The sequence below is a fragment of the Ambystoma mexicanum genome, chromosome 2p (genome assembly GCF_040938575.1).
Source record: "Ambystoma mexicanum isolate Mex_15411 chromosome 2p, UKY_AmexF1_1, whole genome shotgun sequence".
NCBI classification, from domain to species: Eukaryota; Metazoa; Chordata; class Amphibia; order Caudata; family Ambystomatidae; genus Ambystoma; species Ambystoma mexicanum.
The window spans coordinates 75,923,431-75,949,515 of record NC_090923.1 but is presented as its reverse complement, the minus strand read 5'-3'; the positions used below and the strand labels follow the sequence as shown (position 1 = coordinate 75,949,515).

The window sequence follows — 26,085 nt, the reverse complement described above, 5'->3', positions numbered from 1 at the left end:
TAGTGCTCGGAAGCAAGTTAGATATTGGTAACTTTGCATGGCCCCATGGCGATCCTTGTTTAGGGTATAGGGACATCTATGCACTTGAGATACAATAGCTAAGGTTGGTGTCAAGAATCCCCTGGCAGTAAGAGCTAGGTGTGACTCTAAACTTCTATAACACATGACATAGCTGGTGAGGGTGTTGGACACATGGCTGATACGGTGGCACATACTCACACTGATGTTAACTACTAAAACATTTTCTTTAGGTTAAATAATGATCATGATTTGCCCAAAAAGATCTGAGGTGTTCTAGATGACAGCAACGTTTCTATAGTCATGCTGCACAATAAGGACTGGTCATCAGTGGGTGCCCAAGTATTGAAAGGGGTACGAGTAATGGTTGATGCTCCACACATGTTTCCACTGCCAGGCCGCAGAATTGCAGCAGAAACGTAGTGAAATTGGACAGAGCCACACACTGGCTGTGCCACACACTCACATGACCACTCTTTGTACATTGCAGATGGGTTAGGGACATTCCTGAGATCCTCCAATATTTTTTCCACCTTTGTGAAGGGGCAGCAGAAAACAGAGGACAAGTCAGCTCTCAGTTCCATCCTGTAGAGATGCTGCTTGGGTTTGGTGCTGCATCCTTCTTTGCTCCACCTGCCCCCGGAAGCATGTCAATAATCTATCGGTTAAACATGCCCTTGTTTTGTATGCTTAGTTTGTACATAGTGGCTTGTGCTGTGCTAATTTGCCCAAGCAGCTAGTGCAGTGGGGTTTCAAGTAAGCAGGGTTATGTTTATTCCTGGTCATAAGAGATTAACATTGGAAGTAAACAACTTGTTATACTCTGGACCAGCCACTAGATGGCTGCCTATGAAAATCATTGAACTCTAAAAAGATACAAACCACAGCATGACTATTACTGGGTAAACAATGGATGTTTTTTATTAGGGACTGGTCATGCCTACAGCCATACTTACCTTGAGACCCGACTTCCCCTCTCACCCCCATCGCTTCTAGAATTCTCTTTTAATTACGCCCTCTGCCCTGAAGTGACAGAAGTCACAGCCATTTTATCCTCACATCTAAGTGCTGAGATGAGTATACGTGGTTCAAATACTTTATAACAAAGGTGCTGCGCCTGGTGTTCAAGGGCAGGCAAGAAGCAGGATGAATGGGGCAGGGCTAATGAATATTTAAACTCATTAAAAAGAAGGGTATCAAAAGAAAAAAAAAGGGAGAATTAAACATCTACATGTAATGCATTGGATATTGAAGCTAGAGGTGCACAATACAGGTTTAAGAACCGCTACAGGGAGCGTAAGGAAGCTGTTGGGTTCCCCTGGTCCAGGAGATGAAATAAGCAGGCAGAAGTGGTGAGTTAGAGAAGGAAAGGCCTATTTCACAAGACGTATTATCAAGATGGAAGAATTGGTGGTAGGGAGGATAGGATTTAGTATCGGTTCCAGGAAAGCCTTGTAGATTCTTTTTTTTCCTTAATATATTTTCAATTCAGGAAGTGGATCCTTCTAAAGATGGTGTGAAGGTCGGAGTGCCAGATGGTTGCGACCTCTCTGACAGGCCGTATAGAACCATAATAAGAGCCTTTCATCTAAAGACGTCCTGGGAGCAGGTGGTCTCTCCAGAGGAGCTCACTTGTGAGGCCTATCTAAAGCCAGGAGTCCTGTAAAGGCACTATTTAAGAACTGATTCTATATATGGGACATGATCCAGTTGTCCTGGCATACTCCTAGGTGTTTTGGGGGCGCAATGTAACTCAACGGAAACGAGATGCTTTATGCTGTTTTTTTCCCCCAATATAATTTGTATGTATTTGTGTCACATACATAGGACCAACTTATTCATGCACTACAAAAACATGAATGGCTCACAAAAAATAATCACCAGTTCACCTCTTAGTTTCTTCTCTCCTTATGCCCCCATCTTCCCCTATTTGAGTCTGTCACATTTCTCCAGCACAGATGTGGAGGTATTGAAACAAAGAAATATGAACGGCATGCACAACTTAAAAGAAAACAAACCGAAATAAAATGAATCTAAAGCCACAAAACCTCGAGGCATAACTCTTTATATTTTCTTAACTAAGAGTGCTTACAGTTTTAGTTATTTCCTTCTGCCTATTCAATCCATCGGGCATTGCATGTATCGCCTCCTCTTTTCAGTCCAGTTTGGTACAGTATTTCCCTAAAAAAGGGGAACCATTCCTTTGCAATATTTCTAGCAGGGTCGTGTGGCAGAAGTGCTAAACTCTTCATTTGATATATGTACCATGCTTTGCTAAGCCACTCTGGGCCTCATTACGAGGTTGGAAGGAGTCATGACTACCTCCAATACCAGTACCGAGTCCGCTGTCGTTCATTGGGGACTTACCGGTCTATTCTGACCTTTGCGGGACCGGTAAGTCCCCATTGAAAAAGCCATTCCCCATTCCCATTTCAGCCCCCATAGCTCAATGGGAAGGCGCTAATAACGGTACCGCAAATTGCGGTACCGTTATTATCTCTGAAGTCCCTTAACGGGCCCCGTCCACAACTACTGGTAAAACCAGGCGTTAAGGAAGGGACGCGCTAAGGGACCTCGGAATAGGGCGCAAAGGGATTACCGGCACCGATGTCCTTAACGGTGCCCGATATCCCTTTGCGCCTACCTCGTAATGAAGCCCTCTGTCTTGGATGAAAGCATAGACTTTTTCTCACTTCGCAGCCTACTGTGTATTAAATGTAGAAGGTTTACATGCAGCTCTGCTCTTCTTCTAGAAGTCCAAATAGAACAACAATTGGACAAGGGCCTTCAAATCCCGCCCCCTTTACTTTCCTCCAATACATGCATATAGATTTTGCAAGACCACCAGACGTGCCACTATGTCCCTACTGCACCTCAAACATAAAGGGTGGACTTGTGGGTACATCTTGGAAAGTTTTCTGAAGGAATACTGCCATCTGTGGCATCACATTTGTTTCATGCAGTTTGTATTGTGCGCACAATGGCTCTAAACAATAACTCCTAAAATATATCGGAGAGGGCTCCCCCCAAATAATCCTAATGCTTCCAGGCCTTGATCTGTTCCCCTAACTCTGAGGCAAACATCTCCTAATAAATGCTCGACCACAGGCCTCTAAGGTGTTTGTGTGTCAAGGTAAGGACTGCATGGTTGCTCAAACTGTGAAGCTTCCAGGCTTGGTACAGGTGAAATTGAGACACCTCCATGGCCTAGCATCTGTGTATATCTAAGATCAAGACCTTAGAAGGTGAAGCTGTGCCTCCTCTCCCAACCAGTGGAATCCTGTTGAGTTGATTCTGTCCCACTGGTTCAACAGCCTTTAATCATTCTGCCACCCTTCTGAATGTCGTAGACCCATGATGTGCTCCAGTCCGGAGGGGTCGGCGCATCTTTTGGTTTTTTAAACTTCTTTTTGTTAACATTTCAAAAACAAAGCACATGGTGTAATTTGACAGCCCCTACAGCCATAATCTATACATGTCAACAACTCAAGAACAAATACCATACCCTGCATGCCTGCCCACAACCCATGTGTCTGCTTCCCCCCGCTCCTGTAGTCCACGTTATTGCATCTGCGCTGCATATCAGTGTGCCCCCTGACCTACTGCCATAGCCCCAGGTCCTGTTTGGGCATTGTAGTGTAACCAAGCGAATAATGAACCCTGCCCTTCAGATGTCTGTGTCTACCCAATACCCAGAGATATTTCATCCTGCACTTAGTGATATGGTAAATCCCCATTAAAGTACCACCCATTCAACTCTCACCTACATATCCTCCACCAGCTAGCGAACCCAACCTACGTACCATCGTCCCCTATCCTGAAAGTCCCCCGTGCCCCAACCACCTGGCTAAGGAGAGCTAAGGTCAGAACCCACTTCCTCACCGCCCTAGTCCAGTCCATAAAGTTGGGCCCATTCTGTGCCTTCCATGCCATTGCTATCGCACGGTTGGCCAAGATCAGTCCAAGGCATACCGCCTTTATCAACATCTGACTGCGCCTACCTTTCTACTCAGGAGAAACCCCAGGAAGTATTGTTTCACTGTTCGCTGCACTCTGCTCCCAGTCAGATAAGGAATTCCTCCAATACCTTATCCCAAAAGTGTTTAACTGTGCAGGTACGACCCAATCTCCTTCTTACACCCCACATCTTGAGAGGGGGCTCCTTATGCACATGGATACCGAGCTGGTCTTCATTGGTGCCCCTATGCTGTGCAACATCTTCATGGGGCATCAACATTGTGTCTCTGCTGATGCTCCAGGCCATTGAGCAGAGGCAATTATTGGAGCTGAGCCCTGTTGCCGCATCTGCTGAGCTCCGTCATCACCATGGGTTGCAGGAAAGAAGTCATCCATACTGTATCCTGAGATCTTAGCCCTCTCATTTTATAGTACTGTGAGGTTGCAGGTGATATATGATGTGATATTTTATTCATATCGCACTCATACACATGTGTTTCAGAGCGTGACCAAGCAAAGGGAGGGGAACAAGGGAGAGCAAAATACGATCTTACTAGGCCCAGTGACATTAAGAACGTGCAAGTGCATGGAAAAGGGAAGAGGGGGAAAGTGCGTGGAGGGGGAGAAGTGGAAAGTGCGGACTGAGGATAGAACAGAATAAATAATAAATGGGATAAATAAAATAAATAAGTGCAGACAAAAAGGTAGTGCAGCCAGACACGTGGCAAGTGCATGATTAGTCAGATGGGGTATATCTGATAAGTACAGAGAAGAGTGGGGGACTGTATGGGTACAGATACAGATCCCAAGTGCCAAGGGTAGCCAGAGGCAGTGCAGGAGGGAGGCAGAGTGCACAGGTACCTGGGCCTGAAGGTCAGAGAGTGGCCAGGTGCACGGTGCCGAGAGAAACAGATCAGCAGGGGAGAGGAGGGGCAAAGGCAGAAGCAAAGAGGAAGGTCTTGAGGTGCTTCCGGAACCGGAGATGGTTCTCCACAAGTTACAGGGTGGCCGGGAGGCTGTTCCAAAGGGAGGCCCCAGCCAAGGACAGAGATCTGCCCCCAGCTCGTTTCTTTGAAAAACGCCCGACCCTCAGGGAATTGGACATAGAGGAGCGAAGAGCTCCAGAGGGGAGGTATTTGCGGAGAGATAGTTGAAGGTATTTCGGTCCCAGGCCCCAGAAGGCCTTTTGGACAATGCAGAGGGTTTTAAATTGAATCCTTGCATCCACTGGGAGTCAATCAAGGGATTTCAGAGCTAGAGAGATACAATCCCAGGGCTTGAGGCCAAGGACAAGTCTTGCAGTCCTGTTCTGGATTAGTTGTAAAGGGCGGAGAGTGGAGGCAGGTAGATTTAGAAAGAGGCTGTTACAATAGTCCAGCCTGGAGAGAACCAGAGCTTGGGAGACTGTGAGCTTCTGGGGGAAGGAGAGGAAAGGCAGAGTACCTCTAAGGAGGTGCAGTACAGAGTTTGACTTTTTAGTGATGTCAGAGATGTGTGCGGAGAAGGAAAGTGTGGGGACAAATATGACCCTGAGGTTCTTAGCCTCGCAAGTAGGGTGGGGGGAAGGCCAAGAGAGGTCGGCCAGAGAGTGAGGGGAAAGGATGGTGAAGGTGTACTGATGAGGATTTCAGTTTTGTTGGCATTTAGACAAAGATCGTTGGCGACACACCAGTTATGAATGGCGGAAAGGCATTCAGAGATGAGGGAAGGAGAGGAGGCCAAGGGCAGCCTGAAAATGAGTTGGGTGTCGTCAGCGTAGCACTGGAAGTTTGAGCAGAAAATGGAAATGCAGTAGGCGAGAGTTGCCAGGTATTGGTTGAAAACCAGGGCGAGAGGTAAGCCCTGGGGGACACCACAGGTAGAGAGGGAGATAGGAAGGACCCAAGTGTTACCTGGGAGGGTCGATCAGAGAGGAAAGAGGTCAGCCAGGCTAGAGTCTAATCAATGATACCCAGGTTGTCACGGAGATGGTTATGCAGGATGGTAATGGTTGACTGTGTCGAAAGCAGAGGAGAGATCAAGAAGGATGAGGACAGAGGGACTGTTAGAGCCAAGGTTAGAAAGCAGGTCTTCACGGATGTTCAGGAGAGCAGTTTCCATGCGAAACAGGAACTGATTCCTAGATAGACCTAATCCTGACCCGTGCATTCTTGACCCCTTTGCCTTTTTTCCAGAATCTATTATTGCGAGTAGTCTCCCACAGTTCCATGGACCTACATACTGTTGATGTCTTTCAATGGTGGGCTTCTGGGGCATCGTCTGCATTGCCCTTTTGCTGGGCCACTGGACATTAAGATTTCCTTTTAGGGCTTGAGTCCCTTGCTGGCAGCCATTCGTCCTTTCGCCTTTGCTGGTGGAACCTAGAGTGGAGAATATTGTGTGGGGTCATCCTGACTCCCCAGTTCGGTGGCAGCCCGTCTCATTTCCAGAGACCGGTAAGTATTTACTTACCTGTGATGACACCATAACCACACATGAAGGACTGGCTTGGCGGGTTTATTCCTATTGGAAAAAGGGCTAGACTCAAAATGAACTGAAAATATTTACTTACTTGGGTCTATTGGTGAACCCTTAAGTAGGGTTGCGCTTTTTAAGATAGTAGTTGGAATTTTGACTGCTCGTGTTCCACTTCTAAATCTGTGTTATGGGCCTAACCATGGCTTCTCCACCACTTTAATCTACCATTGTGCATCATTTTGTGTTGGTAAGTAATACAGAGTCGCTGGTGTTTAAAGTGCGCCAGGTGCCCCCTCAGGGCGCCATTGCTGTTTTTGTATCTATATTTACCTTACAAAAGAATACGCTATTCTGTACAACATGTATATTTTCAGTACTTATCTGTGAGATAATCCTCTAACTGGTATTCTTGTGGTATTTGATCTGTGCCTCGTATCCGTATAGTCCCTCCGTTAGCGTGAAGCCAGATTGCTCAGTGATGTTTACCAGTGAGAGTTTGGTCTAGCTTGGTGCAAGCCATGCAGGCTCAATAGGGGTTGCTCCATCTGAACACACCAGTGGTGGAGCAGAAAACATTACTCTTGGAAGGCCATGGAAAGAGGGAATCGAAAGGGTTACAGGCACGAGGTGCAGGTCAGGGAATGACAGGTGGACCCAGTCCTGGTTAGTTTGTTGGTGGATCTCCAGCTGGGATCCCGTTGTCGCTATATTACCCTTTCACACAATCTGACCTTACCAACTGCTCTGATGAGGCCCTGGGTCCTCCTCAGCAACCCCCTCCCTTGCCTTCATCTGTTATGAGCGAGGAAGCAAAGTGTGCCTTTTTGAGGGACATCAGGTGGCATCAGTGGAGTAACTTTGCTGAGAATGTTGGGGGGGGGACATGACATCTGAAGAAAAGGTGCCCCAGCCAAATGAATGAGGACAAAATGGTGTTCCATGAAAGTTGGGGGGGGACAAACACCCCTGTCTACCCCCCTAAAATTACGCCCATGTGTGGCATCAATCTGCAGCTACATCTAGTGCCACCATTAATAAATGCATCTCAATTTTGTATGCATATGTTTATTTTTTTAACCAAAGGAGCCAGGCCTGCATCTGGTAAAATACTTATCCAGTTTGGAATCAAAAACAGCCAATGTTGAATACACGAAATATGCCAGTGAACTGTAGAACAGGGGCATTTAAAAAGCAGTGTCTGTGGTTAGTGGGGGATATAAAGAGTACTTGAGAAAAAACATGGCATAGCCTTGGTTTATGACTGTAAGCCCAAATAATGTGCAAACAAAGGGTGGCCAATACATGATGCACACACTAGGACTAGGTGATAAAGCGCCAAGAGACAATGAAAATGGCTTGATTTGCGCTATAAATAACCGACTAACAAGCATTTAGGTCCAGAAGCACCTCATGTTATTAAAAACATTTTTTACCTCAGCCACTGTATATGTACATGTTGGAAATGTTTGCTCGCTATCTTGTGTTTTGTTTGCAGCACAACTTCCATTTAAAAATGGTGGAAAGTGAATTTCGAACCTTCCAAGTTTAACAAAAAAGTGAAATATTACACCCCAAAAGAAAATGTAGATATCTTTACAAAAACAAAATTATACACTCGTTTTCATGTTTCATTTTATAAGCCATTGGGAGTGCTTACTTTTGGTGAAATTGTTCTTAAAGTAAAAACACGTTTTTGAGTAAAATAGTACTCGTACCTGTATAACCTTTATCACAATTACAGATGACTTGTCGCGATCGGCCATCTTGATGGCAGGAAACGGCAAAATGGCGCCCGCTATTTGGTCCGTCAGGGCAAGGGCATGGTCGGCAATGGTCACCGGACCCCAAGACAGGGTTGCCATAGTACCCGGCATTGCACCTAAAGGGAAGGAAGGTCAAGTTCAATTTAAGCCACTTCAGGGAAAGGAGCTTGCAATCACTACTGCAACATTACATTACAATTACATTACACTTTCTCATAGCCATTACTGGAAATGTTTGCCAGAGAGCTTACCCCGAAATCGACAATGCTGTTGGGAAAAGATTGTCAGCATTCATCTTGACTAGGGCCTCATTTCCAAATAGGATCTTCAGATATACTACTCCCTAAAGGTTACACTCTTGCGCCATATACTCCGTCGCTGGCATCTGCATCCTTTGGCTCTCCAGTTATTTTGGACTATAACTCCCACAGACCTAGCTAGCATTTATAATGGTGAGGGATAATGGGAGCTTTAGTCCAAAACATGTGGGGAGGCCCTGGTTAGAGAGTCCTGCTCTTTCAGCACAACTGGCAGGCTTCCTCCCAATGCAAGCTTGAGTACGCTGTGGGAGTTTATGTTCCCGGCCATGCACACCTCGAGGCACATGTGGAGTTTAGCCCATGGCCAAAAAGACTTGGAGGAGCTTGTCGAGAAGGACCTTCTCTTGACATGTGTAGGCAGGATGTCAGGAGGTTTCCTCAGACCCTGAACCCGATAATATGAGTACTTTCATGATACAGCTAGGACAGTGCTCCTTCACTTCCCTTGGCTCACCTATTGTTAGCGGTGGTTGAGCAATAAAGGCTTAGCTCTTACAAGGGAAGGTAGACGGATGAGTGAAATACGTTATCGCCTTGAATGAGCGAATGTCCGCACAGATGTATATTTTAAGTACTTTAATCTCTTCAAACGGTCACATGTGCTTGTATAGTAAAAGGCAGTGGTATTTGTTCAATCATTTTCATGGGCCTGGGGTAAAGCATTTGCATTTTCTTAACTCTTTGGAGGAAGTCCCCCTCTGTGTCTTCACGGTTGAGTGTTTCCTTCCTAAATCTTGGCAAACAGGTTATCATTATGCAATACTTGGCTTATATAGTGGTAGCCGTGGTTTAGCCATTATTCACACCCGGGCAAGGGCACATAGCCAATCAGGTGGCTGGAATAGAACAATCCCCGCCCGCTGCTCCAGCCACCCGAGGCCCTTCCCCGGGTGGTGCTTTTGTTCCTTTTTGTTTTTTTTTCTAACATTGGGAGGCAACAGGGAGACCCACCCTAAAATAATATTCATACCGTGGGTGATAATATCACACAACACTCGATAATAAACATATATAACGGTCACCATAGGTTCTTAAAATGCATTCAATGACTTAAATCAACAACAGAGGCAAGTAAAGTGATGCAGTAAGATGGAACCAAGTCCCAAGTGATTTTCCCGAGCTACAGCTGTTCAATCCCTAAGAGGAGTCGGGCAGCTGTCCAATCCCTAAGAGGAGTCGGGCAGCTGTCCAATCCCTAAGAGGAGTCGGGCAGCTGTCCAATCCCTAAGAGGAGTCGGGCAGCTGTTCAATCCCTAAGAGGAGTCGGGCAGCTGTCCAATCCCTAAGAGGAGTCGGGCAGCTGTCCAATCCCTAAGAGGAGTCGGGCTGCTGTCCAATCCCTAAGAGGAGTCGGGCAGCATGCCTCACCCCTGAATGTATCTGATGCAGGTTAAATACTTGTGTCAGTGATTGTTCAAGAGCAGAGATGCAGCAAAGTTACTAAGTGAGTATAATGGGTTCTTTCTGGTTTTACTACCCAGGTTTGACGACCAGAAAGCAGTGGAATGAAAGGATACAAAGAGACTTATTCTCAATATCAATCTATGGAGAAGCGGTGAATACAAATGCTTTGCCTTTAATTACCCCGCCCCCGCCCCGACTCAGATTTTCCCAGAGGACTGGATTTGTCAACTGGGTGTTGCTGGAGGTTGTATTTCCCGCCGTTGGTTCGGGCGAGAGGTGCCCTGGAGCTGTTGGTGCAAGGATTATTCTGCTCGGGTCCAGGATCAGAGAGCAGCCCTTGGCGATGGAGAAATGCAGAAAGCACCGATGCAGCCCTCTTCAGGACACTTCACAGGATGGGGGACGGTATGTTCCAGCAACGGCCACCGCACACAGACATAGAAGTTCTTCCAGGACAGGATCCCTTGAGGCTGGAAGGCTAAGAGGCTGAAATTCAGCGGGAAGGTGATTTATACCACAAGCTGGTGACCACCAAAGTTCTGGCTGCAAATGCAGAACAGCTATGGTTCTGAGATGGTAGCCCACTGGAGAGCTGGCCAGTCCCCTGGGGCTGTCCAGGGACATTCTGGAGAGCTGGTCAGTCCCCTGGGGCTGTCCAGGGACATTTCCGACAGCTAGGGATGGCTGGATCCGCAAGAACATGTTGAGACTGGTTGGTCCCGTCAGTCCAGGTGTTGAAGCAAGGCACAGGGCCTTTGCAGATCAGGTAGTCCAACACAGCTTCACCGGGCCAGACGCAGGTAGGGATGCTGGGGCTCCTCAGGAGCCTTCTTTCAGATCTTCAGTCGGCTGTTCTTCTATGAGGGATTCTTGGTTCCACTGCTGATCTGAACAAATAGCTGCAGGCGTCCTCTTCTTATCCAACATTCAGCCTGGAAGCCAGTCCAAGCCCACCAGTGGTAAGTATCTGCACCATTCAAACAGACAGTAGGTGTCTAATCAGGTACAACTATTGGTTTCACTGATGCCACACGCCCAGACCTTCTGGCACCACAGATGGGGAGTTGGACCAGACAGACCCAGCCACTTCCTGAGCCCCACACACACAACTAACACACACACACACACACACACACGCTGGTACGCATCATTAGCCGCGAAAGCAGTAGCTTTCCCGGGCAAGTGATTGACCTTATATGGGATTTCCTGACCTGGCAAGGCAGGAAGAAGGACAAACTACAATATGGCCAAAGAACAAGCGGAAATCTCATGGCACGGCCATTTTAGGACCCTAGCAACGTTTAGTAGCCAGACGCGGTAATAAGAATGTCAAAATTGTAAAAATGTCTCTGCTGCCCCCAGCGTGTCTTTAGGCACATATAAAAGTAACCAAAAATCCCAACTGTAAAAAGCTAGGGCGATTCAGAAATATCCCCATTGCACTGCATCGTATGATTATGTGTGCGAGGTTGAAAAGTAACAAAGTGCAAAAGGTAAAACGGGAAACATAGTTTGCCAGTGTTGATGGTCTGAAGAACCGAACAGGTTCCCCATTACAAATGAGCAAAAGGCAAGAGAAATGAAGCTGAAGGCTTTACTTCCCCTCAAAAAGTCAGAATAAGTTAAAAAACAAACTAAAATATTGGGGGGTCCATAGAAACTAGGTAGGGAAAGTTGCCGAAAGAGAAATATTTCCTAACGGTCATCCAGGGAAAGCTAGCAGAAACCCCTCTTGCCTAGCAGCAAGAAGGTACCTTTCATTCCCTGGGCACAGGGAGGAGAGAAACTGTCCTAACAATGGGCATCCAATCATGACTTGAAGACCTGCTCAGGACGCCTGTGTCTTTGGTTGTTAATGTTACTGTATGGCCTATTTAGTACCTGCTCTGCTTTTGGTCAAACTATAATCCTTTTCTCGGCTTAAAGGACTCTTTGCATTCTGTTACAGACTTTGCCACAACCAATGATTCTACTTGGTTCATTCATCCCATTCTATAGAAGCCCTGCTTGGGTTTCTAAATGTTGACTGTCCTGTAGGGGAGGTATGCTTATGTGGTGCATGCTGCAAGATTGGGGTGCCTTTTTTTCCTATTGTTTTTAAACATTTACATTGATTACTATCTTTCCCCGTAAGCTTAACACCTATCTGTTCAAAGTAGCTTTTTAATGTGCAGGTGTTTTTCACGATGAGGTGCTTTGTATTTATATGAGCCAGCGGAAGCCATGATCGGTAGCAGTGCGCTTTACAAATGAAGGTATCATAACATAACAATGGAAAAACGAATCCTCATTCTACATATTTATAAAGGAATAACAGAACATTGAGTTTTAGACAAATCTCTAGGAGTCACTGGGCAACAGGTGAGAATGCCTGTCCTCCCAGTGCAGAATGATCCACGAGAAGGAAGTCTATCTCTGCTGATCCACTCCTCACCTCTAACTACAGACCTATCTCCCTTCTACCTTTCCTTTCTAAACTCCTTGAGCATCTCGCTTATTCTCAACTCTCTTCTTTTGTCTCTTCCTCCCCTCTCCTTCCTCCCTTTCAATCTGGCTTCCGACCTAAACATTCCACTGAAACCGCTCTCACTTCTATCCTCAACTCTCTCCTCTCTGCTCGGCATGCCAAGCAATCATCCATCCTTATTCTCCTTGATCTCTCTGCAGCTTTTGACACTGTTGATCACCCACTCCTCCTACACACTCTCTCCTCCTTTGGTTTCAAGGGCCCTGTTCTGAATTGGCTATCTTCCTACCTCTCTTCTCGTTCCTTTACCGTCTCATGGGGGGGTCAAACCTCTTCTTCCTTCCCTCTAATATACGGTGTTCCACAAGGCTCTGTACTTGGTCCTTTCCTCTTCTCTCTTTACACCTCACTCATCGCCCCTGTTATCTCCTCCTTTGACATCTCCCATCACTTTTACGCTGATGATACTCAACTCTTTCTCTCCTTCTCCTCCTTCACACCTGAACTCAATCTTAAACTCTCCTCCTGTCTCACAGCTATCAAGAACTGGATGTCCTCCCGCTTCCTCTCTCTTAATACTGATAAAACTGAAGTCCTTTTCTTCCCTTCTAACTCACTTCCTCCTCCCTCTCCTCCTCCATTCATCCACTTTCCCCCCTCCAACCTCCCTATCTCCTCCCATACTCGTAACCTAGGCGTTATATTTGACTCCACTCTCTCCTTTTCACAACACATTTCACTTACCTCTCGTTCCTGCCGCTACCACCTATACAACATTCGCAAAATCCGTCCCTCCCTTACATTCCATGCGACCAAACTCCTTATCTCCTCTCTCATCTTTTCCGACTATTCTACTGTTCCCCTTTATTCTTTGGACTTCCTGCATCCCAGCTTGCCCCCCTTAAATCCATTTACCACTCTGCTGTTCGTACTCCTTACCTCCCGTGATTCCATCTCCTCCTCGCTCTCTCATCTTGGTTGGCTACCTTTCCACTCACAGTTAAAATTCTGCTTTCTCTGCCTTGTTTTCAAATCTTTACATGGTCTTGCTCCTCCTTATCTCTCCTCCCTTCTCACCTTTTACTCCCCCTCACGCTCTCTTCATTCTGCTGAACATTTCCTCCTCACTGTACCTCCTTCCCCTTGTGCTTCCTCTCGGTTCCGCTCTTTCCAACTCCTTGCTCCTCTTCACTGGAACTCACTCCCTCTCTCAACCCGCTCTTCCACGACCCTTCCCTCATTTCGCACGTCCCTAAAATCCCTTCTCCTCCACTCTCCTCCCTGAAGACCTCCATAATCTCTCTTCCTCCCCCCCTCTCTCCCTCTTCTAACCCCTCTATCCCCACCCCCTTTTAATTCTCCCACCTTTCTATTCTTCACTTGTTCTATCCTTCTTTGTTCTCCCACACCAATCCTACTCCCTCTCCACTTCCTCTTCTCCCCAGTTAATTGCTTTTTGCACTGTTTTGCTGTCGAATGATTCATTATGTAATATTGCTCCAAATGTTTATTGTTGTTCACTGTATGAGTTGTTCCATTGTGCAGCGCCTTGGTATAAAGCGCTCTATAAATAAACAAATCAATCAATCAATCAATATCTGTGCCTAACATCAAACAGATTCAATAATACCCCGATTGCAATATATCCATGAAATGCGATTGTATTGCTAGAATGCTGCCAATTGACGTAACACCGCGGCCATGTTTATCTCTAACTCCGGTGTAGCACCAGCACCCCATACGAGGAAGTACGTTAATGTGTCTAAGATGCTGACTACGGGACAATGAGACTATAGGTCTGAGCCAGGTATCTCATTCAGTCACATTGTATGGCCATGGGCACCTCAACGTAGCACCCTGTGCTTCAGGTCAATTTTTTGCTAAAATTGGTAGTGCTTACAAGATGGCAAATTACCAGTATTTTGTGACATATAAATCTAACAAGTACTGCTCGCTTCAAACTCGAATGTTTCAAAGACATCACAATCATTACTATTTTCTTGAACCCTTTCCATTAACTTGCTTCTTCGTTAGGTGCAGCTTCACCACATGACATCACTTGTGAACTTCTCCTCTACACAGTGAAGCAGCCAATATAGCCACATTGTTGGTGTTCTGATATGAAGGTGCACAGTTTTGGACTTACTTTTCACATCTGTTCCCAGTGGCATGATCTTTGCAGTTCAAGCATGCCCCGGTTCTCTGCTCGCAGTCCTCAGAGTGCCCGTTGCACTGGCAGGCACGGCAGTTCGGGAAACCCCAGTGTCCAGGCTGACATCGGTCACAGCGGAGGCCGAAGGCTCCTGGGCGGCACGAGCACTGGCCACTGCGCTGGTCACAGAAGCTGTGAATGGATCCCTCCACACTGCACTGGCATGCTGAAAAAAGAGTGGAAGAGACAAAAGAAACCAACACCACCTGAAATACTGTGGACAAGATAGCAGGAAGGCAGTGCATTGGGAAAAGGAACGGCCAACCTTCAAACATACCGTATCTATCACAGAGGAGGATGCTAAAAGGGTGAAGCACTCAATGTAGGCTGGTGTGCCAGATGAACATCATTCTGGAAGGTAAACTCATTATATTGGCTCATAGCTGATGTGTCAGTGGAACATTCTAGAATGTCAACCCATGATATCCGCTGATGGTTGGTGTGCCAGATGAACATCATTCTGGAAGGTGAGCTCATTATATTGGCTCATAGCTGGTGTGTCAGTGGAACATTCTAGAATGTCAACCCATGATATCCGCTGATGGCTGGTGTGCCAGATGAACATCATTCTGGAAGGTGAGCTCATTATATTGGCACATAGCTGGTGTGTCAGTGGAACATTCTAGAATGTCAGCCCATGATATCAGCTGATGGCTGGTGTGCCAGATGAACGTCATTCTGGAAGGTGAGCTCATTATATTGGCACATAGTTGGTGTGTCAATGGAACATTCTAGAATGTCAGCCCATGATATCAGCTGATGACTGGTGTTTCAGAAGAACATCATTCTGGAAGGTTATTTCCTTATATAGGCACATAGCTGGTGTGTCAGTGGAACTTTCTAGAATGTCAGCCCATGATATGCGCTGATGGCTGGTGTGCCAGATGAACATCATTCTGGAAGGTGAGCTCATTATATTGGCACATAGCTGGTGTCAGTGGAACATTCTAGAATGTCAGCCCATAATATCAGCTGATGGCGGGTGTGTAAGTGGAACATTCTGCAATGCAAGCTTAGGATCTAGGCACAGGGCTGGTGTCTCAGTGGAACATTCTAGATGGTCAGCCCATATTATCAGTTGGTGGCTGGAGTGGCAGTGGAATATTCTGAAATGTAAACTTAGGAAAGGTAAGGCTGACATCCGGGATAGGAGTGTCAGAGGGACCTTCCTGAAAGTAATCTCAGAGCATAGAGACACAGCTGGTGTGTCAGTGGCGTATAGTATAACCTAAACTCAGAATGTGGACAACTGACCAGTGTTGTGATTTCCCTATATGTCTTTCTGCCCCCTACCACCTTGAGTGGGTGGGAAGCTGCAGACGAGATAAACCATTGTGCTTGTCAGAGGCCGTCAGTGAGGAAGGAGATCATTTCAAAATCCTTGGGCAAAGCCTTTATAACAGTGACTTGAGGCTTTTTGCCAATTCAAACTTAGGAATGATTTCCTTTTTCAGCTGCCATTGGTTGCAGGAAGATGGAATAATACAAGTTCCAAGAAACCTCACTTGAGGCAGTCTGTGGCACTAAAATACACATAAAACAGTAAAGGGGAAATCTAAGGGGCTATTTATTTAGATAGGAAAGATTTCCCTTAGCAGGGAAAAGAGGAAAGGCTAGTTTGGCAGGAGTATTTATATTGCTTGAGGCTTTTGCAGAGAAGGCCTTCGCCAAAGTCTTGCTTTTGTGAGCGGTGGCCCTGATTGGAGGCATTGGGTTTCATTTTATTCCCTGCAACTGGCTGGTAAAGCAGATTTTACCCATGTTCATGCATAGAGAGATGTTACTCTTTCTCTTTCCACATATAAAACATATGTTCCTTCTGTATAATTTCCATACTCACTTTTGCATCCAGAAGGTCCAAAGCCATAGGTCCCTGGTGAGCACCGGTCACAACGTCGTCCAATCACATTAGTTTTACACTGACACTGACCACCAGTGGGGTTGCATTCAGAGCTCAGGGATCCCTGAGGGTCACACTGGCAAGCTGGAAGGGGGGACAGAAAAGTATGGGTAACTCAGAGGACAATTGGTAATATTGATGCCCAAACACTAAGGTGCATCTTTTGGGAACAACGTATTGCCAAGAGGACTCAACACTGGCTTGCATTCCGCTCCACCGCCTCGCTCACTCCCATACGTACCCAGTGCCCCCTCGTGGAGAATGGCAGACATGCTGGAGATGGGACTGGCACACACCGCCGTGCTGGGCGTCACCAGGCTGGGGTTCGTAATGGCTTTGCCACTTTCGTGGCAGCGGTGCCGCTCAAAGGTCTCCTTGCGGCTGATGGCACCAGGGTCTCCAGCAATGAACATCTCCATGGAAGCGTAGCGTGGAATCAGTACCAGCTGGAGGCAGAAATATAGAAACAATGTTTACGTACCAATGGCAGAACAGTCTACAGATACACCCAGTAAAACTGGGGTAGAGATTGCCATATTCCATGACGTAGACACAATCCAAGGTTTGGAAAATAACATTTCATACTAAACAAAATGGCAGCTAATGCACAGTCAAATAGTACTGAGTTCCAGATCTGGCAAGAACAACATGATCTTATTTTCCCAGGATATCAAACCGTAGCTGCCACTGCGCAACACAGAAGATTGCATACTGTTGCAGCTCACAGTGCAAACATGCCTCCTTTATACCAGAAGGCTGCCTTTAATGCATTTCTTTTTATTTATATTAATGTAGAAGGTTCGCCAAAGGTAATTCATGCCCGTTACCACGCAGTTCCTCCAAATATCTTGTATTTATATTTCTGAGGGGGACGCAGAGAAATTGCTCTTGTCTCATGGTGAAGGCAACGTTGGCTTAGTGCCGCCATTACTCTCTGCCAGGCTCTAAAGTCGCAGGACAGCTTCACACGGATCAGTTGCAGCAAAGACCAAGCCACACTTGCGGGCAAAGGTTTCCAAAGGAAGGTTAAGCAAGTGGTCACTGCTGGCCTCCCAAAACCTCCCCTATTCTTGAGAGTAGGAGGAGGAAAGTGGAGGCGGCATGGGCGAGCAATGCTATGAGGCAGCAAAATAGAGGTGCTCGTGATGTGGAGCAATGGCGCATAGCAACCTGTGAGTGAGATTTTCCAAAGGTCACCTGGTAAGGGCTTAGAAAGACCCACCAGTCATGTGATACTCTAGACACTCACAATGGTATCATGACTGAGCAGTCTGGCCTCCATCTTAGGAGAGGCAATGTGTGTACAAACCTAAATCAACACCATTTTACAGGTGAAATATTTCACTACGTATTCTGCCAAATCTGGGAAATTCATCCCTCCTCCACAAGGGGGAGCTATCCCTGTTGAGGCTAGGGAGGTGAGTCCACTCCCCAAGGGTTTGGACAAGCAGGACTTCACTGGGAGTGACTCCCCCTTTGGGGACGAGCACTCCGCGTGCGTAAGAAGGGCCCCTGTGAAATCTGTACTTTCTGCCTATATAGAAATTGTAACCGTGATAAGGTATTTTTGTTTTTCTGACACCACTGCTGAACCTGACTGAATTTCGATATTTTATAACCAGAAGCATGTTACCTCTTATAACAGAGACGCCTATAAAATCATTGCAGTCCTCATTTGGAGGAGGAGATTCCCTGACGCTAATACGAACGGTACGGGAGGAGATGCGCAGAGCGGCCGCTGCCGCTTGAGAGAAGAACAAACCACATACTATTCTTTCATCGACAGCTATTTTTTCGATGTTTTTTTAAAACTGAAATATTTTACTGAAAAAAACCATCAAAAAATATAGGGGGTATACAAAGGGTTCGGGGGTCGGGAATAATAAAAAAAAATAGGGGGTTAACCATAAATTAAAATACATTTTTCAATGGGTTTTTGCACCGAAAAAGTTTAGTTAAAAAACCCATCAAAAAAATAGCCGTTGATGAAAGAACATAGAACTGAACAAACGTATCCTGGAGGCAGGACAGAGAGAGGAAGTGGTGGGTCAGGAGCCCGGAAAAACACTGCCAAATCCAGGATCGCCAGGGGCAAAATTTCATCATCCCCCGTATCGAGAATCGCAGAAGAGAAGAGAACCCAGTGACCTGACAAGGCCACGAGAAGGCTGCTGCGACAGTAGGCAATAATGCAGCAAACAGAGATGAACTCTGCCCAAAGCAGAATCACTAACACTCCCTGGCGGAAGTGCCACAACTTAACAGATACGTGGGCTACCCAGGAAGAAGGGAGGCAGATGGTTGAACGCTGTGGGTAAGTCGAAACCCAAGTCCTTCGCCGGCGAGTGAGCAGGGACCGAAGTGTCTTAAGTAACAAGAGAACAGCTAATGACCTAAAAAGCCAAGAAAAATCCTATAAAGAGGAAGGGTTGCAAACCGAGGACTGACACAGAAGGCCAAGAGAGTCATAAAAGAGAACTGAAAAGTGAAACTCCCATGATAACCCAAAGTCTGAAGACTTAACTGAGATTTAGCCTTATTGGAGGGGGCTGGGTCAAGTACCCCAATGGACCCAAGCATTTGTTTAATTGAGTTATTGTCAGGATGATGTCAAAATGCTGGTTACATTTATGTAAATAGTATTTAGAGTTCATTTAATTTAGCCAGGAATTAGTTTTCCCTTTCTTCCTCAATCACTATTTGCAGGAAGATATGTTCATCCCAAGGCAAGATGGAGGGAACAATTGAATCTCTACTGATGAGGTCAGCCTGGAATCCTGAGGTTACTTGGATTCTTAATCACAGTTCTAAACTGCCTTTAATTGATTGTAAACCAAGAGGCAGGAGCTTGAAGAATCTCCAGTTTTAGGCCTTAATACCAGTACAGAAAGATTCAGCTCTATGTGGGACATGTTCCAGCAGTTTGGTGGGAAGATTCATTTTTGACTGTAAAGCAAGATTTTCTGAGTGTTAGGGCTGGCAGTTGTAGGGGGTCTGGCAGGTGGCCTGTGGTGGTTCATAGAATTGGTGGGTGTTTTACAACTATCCATGAGATTAAGCATTACAGGCTTCCCAAGCTAAAATGGTGGAATGCCGGGCTGATCTGATTGGTTGGGAGAACAATAGCCTGGGGTACTTGGCCTGTACTCAGGGTTCTATAACTGCCTTTTATCCAGAGAGTTGTGAAATGTATAGTTCCTTAATTTAGGCCCAATCCAGAGTCCTGAAAGCCTCCCCAAGAAGTAAGAAGACATCTACAGCTGTGAGAGTTAATATCCCAAGAAGACCATCAGGTGGGAGCGTTTCAATTTGAGATGTAATGCTTAGAAAACCTATAATCCAAATGTAGCAGTTTGTTCTGAACATTTATGAAGGAAAGAACATATGAACTGCTTGAGAACACGAGTAGAACTGTCTTAGCAGAACAGCTGAACTGCTAACTTCATAAATATATGTAAATAAGTTTAAGTTAAATGCTTCAACAAGCGCATTGAGTGAATGATATTTGAGCTGATGCCTTCAGTCTGAAATTACAGTTGTTTGCTGAGATGTGACAACGTCAACGTTAAACTGTTGAAAAGTGTGCAGCGCAAGAAAAGCAGCATATAGAGGGGTGCAGCGGTGAAAGCAACTGAGGGGAGCCAGCGTCATGTTTTCGGTGCTCGAGATTCAAAGGCTGTTCAGAAATCTCTGGCACAAGTATTGTTTATCTTTTTGAGGCGCGGTGAGGGAAACGCCTAACAGGAGTTGGCGCGTGGTTTTGTTTCAGTGCGCGCAAGTTTTACATATTGCGCGGCAACCTCGGGTGCGTGTTTTGTTTTGATTTATTTGAAAGAGACAATGTTTGCAGCCAGCAATTGCAAGTCAATGAAAAAGACATTGTTTTCTAACTACCATTGCAAGTGAATAAAAAGGCATTTATTCCAGTTTTCATCAGCATCAGAGATACAGACATGTCTTCAAAGAAACATAGGAAAGCAGAAAGTATCACTCAGCAGTAGTTTCTGGAAGAGACTTATAAAGGAACTCTTGATTGCCTCAGTTATTCTTTACTGAGTACAATAAAGTCAATCATTTTAGAAGGTATTCAGCTAGCCAATACTACGCCTCTAAATTTATAGCACAGGCAGTAACAGATTTTGTAGTTACGGAGGTTATTCTAGTGCGCATGTCTGCTCTATCTCGTTTGTTATTTAATCCATTACTCCTTTCCCTTTCGTGGGGTTCTTGACTCAACTGTGACTATAGGGTTGAGCAGGGAACTCCTGGTGAGGGTCTGTGGGTTCAGCATCAGCTCCTGCGGATTCCAGCAAGCCGGTCCTGACACTTAGAGACTGTATTCAGTAGATATTTCATACTAAAGAAAATCCTAATCTAGCCTGTAAATCAGCAGTAGAAAGTAAAGTGTAATGCAAAGTTGGAGGCAACGTTTAAAATCGCTTCGAAGTTTGGTGTAATGTTGTAAGTTTTCTGTTTTGTGTCAAGAGGGACAGCGCGCTTGAGAGAGTGCTTGAGAGAGTGCGTGCAATCGCTGTATGAAGGCACTGAAGTACTCTTGCTGCGTTGTGCTGAGGAGTGTGTGTGAAGTTAAATACATTTAAACCCACCTTTCTAATGAAAGCGTTTTTGAGCTGAGCATAGGGGCGACTGGCGATTGCAAGCAGGATAAATTCAAATTTCAGAGGAGCTGCCGAGCAGAGGTGTGAATGCGTTGCACTATTCCAACGCGGGCCGACAAGCGCACGTCAACACAAAGGAAGGACTTCCCGGGAGCATAAGCACAGGATGGAAGACATCCGCTGCAACACTTAGGCAAGTCATTTTAGTTCTGACTGTTGGTTTATGGGCAAATGCGACACACTTGAGCGCACAATCAAAATAAAGTCTGCAGCAAGTCAGTTACTGGAGAAGCCACAGTCCAACATTTTACTAATAATAAACACTCCAGCATACTCAGTAATTAGTCTGTAAATAGTTTACTCCTTGGAAAGGTTATTCAGAAATGATTCACACTCCAATTAAATAGGAAACTCTTTGTGCAGGATAGGTAATACTGCAGCGAATATTAAGAAATCTTTCTGAAAAGAGACTTTGGCAAGCATAGTAGAGAGAGAGGAACTAAAGGGCAGAAAAGTCAATTACTTGAAAGGAAAAAGAAACCAAGAGGAAGAAAGGAGAACGGCAAAGACTTTTGAAGATAACCTCTAGGCAAATCAACAGGGGATTTCAGGTATGGTAGAGCACCTTGGGGGGACGTTATCAGTTTATTGGGGAAGAAGAGTAAGTAATAGTTTACTAAAATGCCCTTCTCATTTCTTGTCCTGAGGGTGTTTCTGCTGTGTTGAAGACGTGGACCTGGTTTATTATTTTATCCCATTTCCCTTTCCCTTTGGGGTGATAGTTAAAGTGGTTTGAGAGCTGGTTGGGACTGTGGGTCTTGCGCTAGTGTTGCCTGCCGCCTATCAGGTGAATCTCAGAGGGACAAAGCTCCCAAGGTCCCAGTGTATGCAAGGGTTGTTCTGGGTGACTGAGATCCAATAAACTGAAATTAGGCGCTGGACAGTGGTTCCTTAGTATCCAAAGAGTATGTTAATTTGTAACATAAGTGATTGTGGGCAAAGTGAATGGTGATAGTAAAACATTTATTGACATTTGAAATGGTAACAAATGTTTTGTTATTAATGTTAAAAAGCGAGACCATAGTTAAATGTCCGTATATGGTGTTAATTGTCCCATGACAATTGTCTGGTATGTGACATATTCACACGTTTATGGAACACTATCACTTAACAATCTTGAGAAAGACCTTGTAGGTTGAGACACGTGTCAGCATTAATGGAATAAAAGTATACAGTGACAACCCATGTCTGAAATATAGGAGATAAATAAATCAACAAGTGTTGCAAAAACCTAAAGTGTGTGGAAATTGATACTCATTGGATACTGAGGAACCACTGTCCAACACCTAATTTCAGTTTATTGGATCTCAGTCACCCAGAACACCCCTTTGGGGTGAGAAGTGCATTGTCCGTGCATATTGGACAGTGGGCTAAACACCTCAGAGGGTTCGAGGGGCTCGCAGCTTCTGCGCTTTTCCTCAAACAGTTATCCTTTTTGAACACTTGAAAACCCCTTCTAAAGTTTGTGACTTTGTAATCAGAGGAGCTAGACGTGGACTTGGAACCTTTTGATTTCCTCTTTTGAAAGCCACTGTAGTGACCACAGCCAGGAACTGTGTCCTGGGATAAACATTTGATTTTGAAGCTTGTCTGCAAGAGGGGAGGTCACCTACGAGCCCTGGATGACCTCCAGTGTGCAAACACTTTCTCTCAATGTTGGTTTCCTTTACATCTAGCAGTAGGGCCAGCTAGTTGGAAAGGTTAGGATGGAGGGCTGTTTTGAGTTATCATGTGTAGCTGTTGGTGGTGGCACTTATGGATTGGGAGTTGGAAAGTGGTGACATTGGTCTTGATTCATTGGGTTATAAATTACCATTAACTGTTTTATTCAAGTTGTGCTTGAAACAACCTTTGTGAACGCCAATCGCAGCAGAACATCTATAACTCTCCAGACTTGTGGTGGTCTTCCCTCCGCTGCAATGGCTTCTACCCGGCCTAATGGCTGGAACTTTACGTGGGCATCTTCATGGCACTGAGGAAACACTGGATACCCACTGTGCGACCACTACCAGGGGAGGAGACTGTCGGGAGGCCCAAGTCCAAAAGCTAGGCCGCTGAATTCCTAATGACTCTGGTCAGGGTCAATGCAAGACGTGCACCACTTAAGCCAGCTGTGAGGGTCTCTGCTTCATTGTGGGACCAATCCAGGAGTGCCCCCAACAGTCTCAAGATGAACTGAAAGGCAATTTATGGATACTGCTATTTATACCTGCCTTTGATTACTTTAAGTCCCCTTATAGTGTAGTAAATTAATTAACTAGCTTATTTTTGTACTGACCTGTCTGTTGACTTTTTACTTACCTTATCTGCAAAGTGTTAACTGTACTAAACACCTGTACCTCCTGCCTCGTTAGTTTGGCCAGACCGCTCAGCCTTGCGACCTTTGGAGAGTGGCTAAGTCTAACTCTGGTTGATTACCCTTGTGGCCCCAGGTTGGCTTTCCTAAGTCATATCCCAGGAAGAGAATTTGAAAAACCTCCCCACATGCTACTAAGAAAATCTTTGTGACAGGGGCGACCACAATTAATATTATTTGCAGACACATCTTACACAAACACCTACCGAATCGATGAGAATGTTGACGTTGGGTTTTTTCTCTCTATAGTTGTAGCGAGTGAAATCCAGGCGAATGGTGTAACTGATGGCGCGTTCCAAGCACACCGGCTGTGGCACTGTGGCGTACCTGAAAAGCACAGGAAGGTTATTAAGTGGCTGGCAGCAACAACCCCTTTTACACTATGAAACTACATTATGAAACTATTTCTGGGATGTGAGGAAGTAGTACATTAGGCCTAAGCTCTGAGGTAAATTTTAGACAGGATGGGGCCTCCCCGAATCACTGAATGCTAAAATCCACTCTATTTTTTAAAAATATTTACACTAAATATATACCAGAGATATTTGCATTCAATTAATTACTATGAAGAATTTTTGGTAGTTCTAAAAACCTATCAGGAATTGGTTTCTGTTGGGTCAACAAGTTCATCCCTAATACAGGTCATAGCACAAATGTTGTTCAGAAAACATCAGTGGATGGCACCCACGTGCAGACCGTGGGAAGCATATGTGGCTACAAATCAGATCAGTAGCCTCATTGGAGCATCACTTCGCGATCCTAATGCAGATGGGCCGAGCTTTCACCACAGCAAAGTCTGTCAGTGCAGGTTGTTGCTATTCTACCATGAAAGGAAACTGAAAATGAGATCCATATTTGCACCTCAAGTTTCTTTTTAACTTTGAAAGACCACCTAGGCATGGCCACAGATAATTGTAAGCAGGAGTATTTTACTCCCTATTTTTGAAGTTAGGGAGTAAAAATCCTTTTCAAAGGGAGTATTTTTTAAAGCTAATTGATCAATATTTTTCCACCTTAACACGGATATCGTTTTGTAATCCATAACCCTTTACATTGAGCATCAGGCTTAGCAATTCATAAATATTAAAAGATACATATTTACCTCAACGCTCCTCTAAGGGCAGGAAGAAATAATATTAGAGCTCCTTAGTGTGGCTGTGCTCTGCTGGTAACTCTGACACAAACATATGCATGAAACCTCGAGGATGTGAGCAGCAGGCAATCTCCATGTGTCTGTTATTTTGTATTTTCTGTTGAGAGTATTTTACTCTGTATTTTATTCTATTGTGAATATTTGCCTATTTTTACTGGGTTAACAATGCTCGTATCGCGTTTATCTGTAGGGCCAGGTTTAGTTGTATGTTTGCAGAAGACTAGGATTAATCCAGTTAAAATGGATATTAGGGCACATGTCTTTGGAGAGGATGTAGAGAAGGCATGGCATTTCATGACATGACATGAGTTATCCTGATATGACCCATCTACCCATATCATGACATGACTTATCATGCCATGAAGTGCCATGGCTATTAAGGGGAATGTTCATTTCTTGTGCCAATTCCTCTCAACCAGAGAGACCCCCAGCACTTTTTCTGGTGGCAGTGGATACATTATTCTACCATTGGTGTGTAAGTTACTCACATGCTGTTTCCACAGCTTCGCACCCATGAGTGTCTACTTTGCCAAAATGACCCCAGTCTTCTTTTATCGCCATGTGTCATTTGTGTGTTCCTTCCTGGCCCTTCTTCTACCATTCCAGGTGGGGGTGGCTCCTCTTTCAGTTTTGCCTTTGGCAGGATCCCTTTGTGAAGCCTGCCTGGTATGTCTGGCTGGAACCAGTTTGAACTGGCCAGCTGGCTGTCCTGGAAGAACAGCCGCCCCCGGTGATTGACAGGTCCACAGGACTGAATGAATGGGTTTCTGCATAAAAGGCAAAGCTTTTGGAACAGAAGGCGAAATCGACCACTGGAACTGAAGCTCCAAAGAAGAAGATGACCAGAGACACCTGTGGCACCTCCAGTAACCACAGAAGCACAGCTGAAGTACCGCTGCTGTTCTTACCCTGTTTTTGCATCACCAGGGAAGCGCTGCCAAGGGTGACTTCCTCCTTTGGGCTGGTGGGCATAACCAGCCTCAAGACAGTCTTCGAGTGGAGTCGTCTCCCAACGTCCTGTGACATTCCAGGGTGACAGACTCCCAGTACCTCGGGTACCTCAACCACCTTAAATTGCATCATCTTGCCACTGACTAATCCCGCTGGAACATGAGTGGCATCCATGTGGAGCTCCAGAAGCAAGAATGCTTTCCTCAGAGTCCCCTCAACAGAGTACTGGACCGAGTAAACGAGAAGATTCCAAATGACAGTGACCATTCGCTCTTGATGCTGATAAAAAGGTGCCAAAACAGCAAACCAACGTGAGAACAAGAAGAATTCTTTGCTGGCGAGTCCCTCATTCGACTACTGCAGCAGGAACACATCCAGCCACCCTCCCCTTTATCACCACAACCAAGGACTAGGAAACTGGGTTTGCAGCCGTGCATCTAGAAGAAGG

At 45.5% G+C, this 26,085-nt stretch overlaps 1 protein-coding gene across 2 annotated transcripts in view; it reads right to left on the bottom strand.

Moving 5' to 3' along the window:
- Nucleotides 1-26,085, bottom strand: part of LOC138566226 (laminin subunit beta-2-like) — a 594,957-nt gene that overhangs the window by 237,964 nt on the left and 330,908 nt on the right. For both annotated transcript variants that reach the window (XM_069643287.1, XM_069643286.1), the window contains 5 exons: nucleotides 23,740-23,860; nucleotides 16,740-16,944; nucleotides 16,439-16,582; nucleotides 14,533-14,764; nucleotides 8,148-8,311 (listed from right to left, as the gene is read on the bottom strand). In XM_069643287.1, coding sequence (XP_069499388.1) covers nucleotides 8,148-8,311; nucleotides 14,533-14,764; nucleotides 16,439-16,582; nucleotides 16,740-16,944; nucleotides 23,740-23,860 — 866 coding nt within the window. The remainder of the gene's footprint in view (nucleotides 1-8,147; nucleotides 8,312-14,532; nucleotides 14,765-16,438; nucleotides 16,583-16,739; nucleotides 16,945-23,739; nucleotides 23,861-26,085) is intronic.